A 547-nucleotide genomic window follows, 5' to 3' on the forward strand; every position below is an offset into this window, starting at 1 on the left:
TGATTTTTTCCATAATCGAGCAGCCCTAATACAAATCTAAGCAGAGTTGGGATTAAAGGTTATGTAACGTTACAGCAAATACTCATGTAACACTTTACTGCACATCTGCTCTTATACCTGACAGTTTTAGTATAAGCACTGGACCATTAACTCCACTGTTACTTGATATCATGTGTCAATTTCATCCTCTTTGCATTAGCATCTTGAACAAAGTTGTGCCGGCGGCGGTTTGACTGCCTTACCTCCACGATGGCATTGAGGGCCGTGTCTGCCCCGATACTTAGATCTGTGCCCGGCACATTGTTACTTATGGTGGCAGGCAGCATACACATCGGGATGCAAAACTCCTCATAGGTAGCGCGAGCCTCATACAGCTGCAGCAGACTCTCAAACGCCTGAAGCGGCAGTACATGAAAACGCGTTAGAGCCGCAGAAGGCTGGCCACTGAGAGAGAGAGGTGAATCTCTCTCAGTTTGCTAGAGCGTATCCTGCCATTCCCGCTCTCTCCGTGTGATAGCGGCAATGGCTTCCCTTTGGCAGAAAGGAC

The 547-nt window shown here is 47.9% G+C and overlaps 1 protein-coding gene across 7 annotated transcripts in view; it reads right to left on the reverse strand.

Moving 5' to 3' along the window:
• Positions 1–547, reverse strand: part of pfkpa (phosphofructokinase, platelet a) — a 20373-nt gene that overhangs the window by 5055 nt on the left and 14771 nt on the right. For 4 of the 7 annotated variants that reach the window (XM_035682165.1, XM_035682138.1, XM_035682173.1 and 1 more), the window contains exon 16: positions 243–395. The exons of the other annotated variants lie outside the window; for them this stretch is intronic. In XM_035682165.1, coding sequence (XP_035538058.1) covers positions 243–395 — 153 coding nt within the window. The remainder of the gene's footprint in view (positions 1–242; positions 396–547) is intronic. 7 annotated transcript variants of the gene reach the window in all.

The sequence above is a fragment of the Morone saxatilis genome, unplaced genomic scaffold (genome assembly GCF_004916995.1).
Source record: "Morone saxatilis isolate NCDOM2014 unplaced genomic scaffold, NCSU_SB_2.0 Contig0, whole genome shotgun sequence".
Taxonomy (NCBI): domain Eukaryota; kingdom Metazoa; phylum Chordata; class Actinopteri; family Moronidae; genus Morone; species Morone saxatilis.